Below are 4,711 nucleotides of genomic sequence, written 5' to 3' on the forward strand. Positions count from 1 at the left end.
GGGCTTTGCAAGTGCCAGAAATGTGGGAGAAGCTTCCAGCCCAACTCCCATTTTGGCGTGACGGCGGGGAAGGACTCCCTCCAGTGCCCCCAGTGCGCAGGGGGTTTCAAGGAGGGGTCAAACCCCATCGAACACCAGAGATAACACCGGGGAGAAACGGCTCCCTGCTGGGAGCAGGGGAGGAGTTTTGGGAAGAGTTGAGACGTCGTATATGGAAGAGAAAAAAAAATCAGCGCTTCTCCTAGGTAAAAATTCCTCAGTTTTAAAGACTGCAAAAGTGGGAAAAAAAAACCCCAAACACCCCATGCAAATGATCTAAAGTAGGCTGATCAGTAAATAATAAGACTTTTTTTTTTTTTTGGCTAATTATTTCCTCTTATTATTGAGTTTGCTCAAAGGGCTTGATGTGTTGGGCCACGATCCACCCACTCCCAGTCCAACCGTCTGCTGTTTCAGGCTGTCCGTCATCCCATCGTCTGTCTTTAAAGCCCTTCCTTAAATCCTTTGTCGTTTTCCAGGCTGGGTACCCATCAGCACCCCAAAGATGCTGTAGGAATCTCTCTTCCCCTGCACATCCTTCCCTCCCCCGTGTACGTCTGCAACCTCAATAAAAAAAGGCCCGCTGTTCCTAAGGGATATCACGTTTTCCTTGTATTTCTCTGCTAGCTAAATAGCTTTACATCACATTTTTATTTGCTCCTCCGTGGCAGGGAGAAGTTACCGCTGTTAAAAAGCGAAGACGGGGAAAATTGCAAAGAGCTTGGTAAAGATGTCGGTGGCCAGGGGAGGGGAGCTGACTGTCCATAACCTAAGAGAAAACAGGGAGAACTTGGTGAAACCACGATTGCAGCGTCCGGGAACTAGCCCGGGGCCAGGCCTCGTCCCTTCCAGCTCTGCATCCTAGAGGAAAGCAAATTTGGGGGAAATCACACTTTCCCAACAGGTTTTTGGAGCGTTGGGTTGGTTTGGGGGGTTTTTTTGAGGGAGTAGGGTGGGTTTTTCTTGTTCCTGAGCTGGGGTTGAGCTTGGAAGCTGCTCAGATTCGGTTAGTGGAGCCAAAACAAGCCTTGATGCAGGAAACTCCCACTGAAGCCCGACCACGACTGGGGAAACGGGTCCCTTTGGCCGGACGGTTTCTGCCTTGGTTTCCAGAAGAGCCAGCATCTGCTTGGCTTTGCTGCGCTAGACGCAGGCTCACAGGGGCGAAGAAGACCTGCAAGTCCCTTGCCAGGCTTCTAGGCCCTAGCATGAGAAGGTCCGCAGCCACTGGGCTGCTCCAGGTATTCCGCTAAGAGCTTGGCACTTCGGCTTCGGCGTCCTCTTCCCTTTCCTCCTCTTTGTGCAGTGGGACCTACCTCCCACTCCCGTTTATCTCCTTATCTCCCCCTTTTCCTCCAAAGACTTGCAGCTGCCCGTGGTGGCCACCAGGGCCAAGATCTGCAGGAAGACCATGGAAACGGTATCACCTCTGCTTGCTGGGGTGGTTGTTTCCACCTTTTACTTCGACTTTCTGACCTTAAATCGGCACTAATCTCTGACGCGTTTAGCCCCCAGATGGTCCACTGGGGCAGCCAATATGTCATCGACAGCCAAAACTGAGGGGCTGAGCCGAAGCTGTGGTACCCGCAGCGCTTCTTTAGTATTAAAAGATGGTTGTTTGGGCCCTCCCACGCGTGGCTGGGTTGGAGTTGCATTAATAACGTCCTGGCTGTGACCCAGTGGTCGTGGTGGTGAGGGTCACGTCACACAGAGTTTCTGAATGTGCATGAATGGAGAGATGGTCCAGAAAAGGCTTAGCTAGGATTTGGACAGAGAAGTGAGAATATCACTATTGCTTCTTGGCTAAATTCAGGTTTGTGGCTACTTTTATTTGCCAAGGCAGCTGCCCTAGACCTTAACGGGGTCTCTGGCAAGCCCAGGCGCCTTCCCAGGAGGGATCTCCCCATCTCCTGGGCACCAGCCGACAAGGTGATGGGACCATCCCATCGGGTCGCCTAGCCCCGAGGACGAGGACAGGGCGGTCCAACCGCAGCCCTCATAGATGCCACGCCAACAGTGTCACTCTGAGGCCACCGATGTCCCCAGGCTGTGGACAGCGGGCGAAGGGGTGTCGCTGGATAATCTACACTTCTGCGCCAACTACGACCATCCTGCAGACCTTGGGTGGCCTCCAGAGGACCGGGGTGGAGGCAGAGACGGCTCAGGAGGATCGTCGGAGGTGTCAGACCAATGTAACGTACCCCGGACGCCCATCGCACGGTTTTGCAGAGCATCTTAACCCACAGGAGGAGAATTATTTCTGCTGGATGCGTGGGTCATCCGGACAACGCACGCGACCCCGCTTCCCCGGGGACCACGGTGAGATAAGGATGGGACAGTCGCTGGCTGATGGTGACAAGGGTGGAGGCTCAGCTCAGAGCTGATCCAGGGACGGGGCAGGAAGGTAAAGGAGGTGCCTGGGGACCACGTTTCTACGACCGAAAGGACCATCGGCAGAGGCACGGGAGCCACGCAGCCAATGCCAAGCCCATTCCGTGCGCTTGCAATAATACACGTTATTTAGTAAATAGGTTCGTGTTTTACTCCAAAACATATATACTGGTATCCCCCCCCCCGCCCTTGCTGATTCCAGTGTGGAAGACAAAGATCCTGGACTTCCCGCACGCCTGCGGCTGTTTCTTCTGTGCTTTTCTTTCTAGATCTAGGAATTCTGAGCTTTTTCTCCACCCCGTCTCTTTTTTTCCCCCAGGAATTTAATCCTTTTTCTTCTCCGCGTCACTGCTGATGCTCGGCGGGGCTGAGCACGGGGCAGCGTCCTCCTCCGTCAAGACGTCGTGATGGATTGAAAGAGCCGAGTTCTCCCGGAAGCTTTTCCCACCCTGCCTGCATCTGCAGAGTCCATCCGCTCCGTGCACTCGCTGGTGCACCGCAAGGTTGGATTCCCTACCGAACCGCTTCCCGCACGCCGGGCAGGGGTAGGGCTTCTCCCCGGTGTGGGTCCGCTGGTGGGCGATGAGGTCCGAGCTCTGCCCGAAGCTCTTCCCGCACTCGTGGCACTTGTAGGGCTTCTCCCCGGCGTGCTGCCGCTGATGCCTGACGAGGCTGGAGCTGTTGCCGAAGACCTTCCCGCACTCGGGGCACCTGTAGGGTTTTTCCCCCGTATGGAAAACGCTGGTGGGCAACGAGGTCCCTGCTCAGCCCGAAGCTCTTCCCGCACTCGGAACACTGAAACGGTCTCTCCCCCGTGTGCAGCCTCTCGTGTCTCGCGAGCGTGGAGCGGCCCTTGAAGCATTTCCCACACTCGGAGCAGCGGTAGGGCTTTTCGCCGGTGTGGGTCCTTTGGTGGACGACCAGGTCTGCCCTGTGGCCAAAGTTCTTCCCGCACTCTTGGCACGGGAAAGGCTTCTCGCCCGCGTGCCTCCTCCGATGGGTAAAAAGGTTCGACCGATGGTTGAAGCTCTTCCCGCACTCGGAGCAAGCGAAGGGTTTCTCCCCGGTGTGGATTCTCTGATGGACCGTAAGGTCCGATTTGCGGGTGAAGCTCTTCTCGCACTCGTGACACTCGTAGGGCTTCTCCCCCGTGTGCAGCGTCTCGTGCCTGATGAGGCTCGACCGGGCTTGGAACCGTTTCTCGCACCTGGGGCACTTGTAGACCTTCTCCCTGGCGTGCGATTCCTGGTGCGGAGCGAGCTTCCCGCTCTGCCCGGACCTTTTCCCGCACCGGCAGCATCTAAACGCTCTGTCCCCCCCCAGCGTGCATCTTCTGAAGCCCGAGGAAATCCAGGCCGTTCCCAAAGCTTTCCTTGCACCCGCGGCACCTCAAGGGCTTTTTCTCGGTGTGCAGCCGCTGATGCTTCGCGAGGTTAGATCTGTCGCTGAAGAACTTCTCGCACCCGCAGCATTTGTAAGGCTTTTCTCCGGGGTGTGTCCTCCGGTGCACAACGAGGTTTGAGCTCCGCCTGAAGCTCTTCCCGCACTCGGTGCATATATATTTCTTTTCTCGGGCTCTGCACGGGGCGGTGGGTTCCTTGAGGACTTTGCAGTTTCCTTCACGGTGCACAGAGGTGCTCGCGTCCTTCCCTGGGCATCCTTGCAGCCCGTCGGCATTTACACCCGCTTTTCTCTGCTGAAAACTCCCAGAAAAATTTCCCTCTGAGTTGATGGATGGTGAGCTGCTCATTTCGGGGCGTCCCTGCTGGGGACTCTTCTCATTCTCGCTCTCCATCCCGTGTCCTGCTGGGTTAGAAGTAACAACATCGCTTACGAGCAGAAACACGGCACGGGAGAGAGGGAACAGACAGAAGATGAAGCACCTCGTGGATGGGACCCTGGGGCGCAGCTCTCACCTCTGCGAGGGTCTCCCGGGGTCTCCGGCTCCTCCCTCGGTTGGGGTTCACCTTCCCTCTCTCCTTTCCCATCGCTCCATCCCCTCGGTCTGGGTCCGGAGCGGCTGTCGGAAGCGAGCGGGGTCACTGCCCCCCTCGGGGCAAAACTCCTTGTCTGGGGGGAGGGGAGGAATAAATATATGATAAACCCTTCTCATGCGCGAGACGCTGCCACGTCCGAACTCTCCACGTCGCTGTACCCACCGGAGAAATAGCATTTGGGACAATTAAGGGGTGGATTTATCACGGGGGCAGGAAATCCTGGAGCAATTCAACCCGGAGGGCACCCCCGGACCGTCCCCATGCTCGAGGCAGAGCCGGCCCCA

General features: G+C 56.5%; 2 protein-coding genes across 2 annotated transcripts in view; one reads left to right on the forward strand and one right to left on the reverse strand.

Moving 5' to 3' along the window:
• LOC103922939 (zinc finger protein 850-like) overlaps nucleotides 1–1,599 on the forward strand; it is a 158,981-nt gene extending 157,382 nt beyond the window's left edge. The window contains 2 exon segments of the mRNA XM_009331166.1: nucleotides 1,346–1,459; nucleotides 1,555–1,599. Coding sequence (XP_009329441.1) covers nucleotides 1,346–1,459; nucleotides 1,555–1,599 — 159 coding nt within the window.
• A 1,154-nt stretch (nucleotides 1,600–2,753) lies between these two features.
• ZFP62 (ZFP62 zinc finger protein) overlaps nucleotides 2,754–4,711 on the reverse strand; it is a 6,010-nt gene continuing 4,052 nt past the window's right edge. Inside the window, 2 exon segments of the mRNA XM_009331167.1 lie at nucleotides 2,754–3,167; nucleotides 3,169–3,709. Of these exon segments, the coding sequence (XP_009329442.1) occupies nucleotides 2,754–3,167; nucleotides 3,169–3,709 (955 nt within the window).

The sequence above is a fragment of the Pygoscelis adeliae genome, unplaced genomic scaffold, assembly GCF_000699105.1.
Source record: "Pygoscelis adeliae isolate BGI_AS28 unplaced genomic scaffold, ASM69910v1 Scaffold459, whole genome shotgun sequence".
Taxonomy (NCBI): Eukaryota; Metazoa; Chordata; class Aves; order Sphenisciformes; family Spheniscidae; genus Pygoscelis; species Pygoscelis adeliae.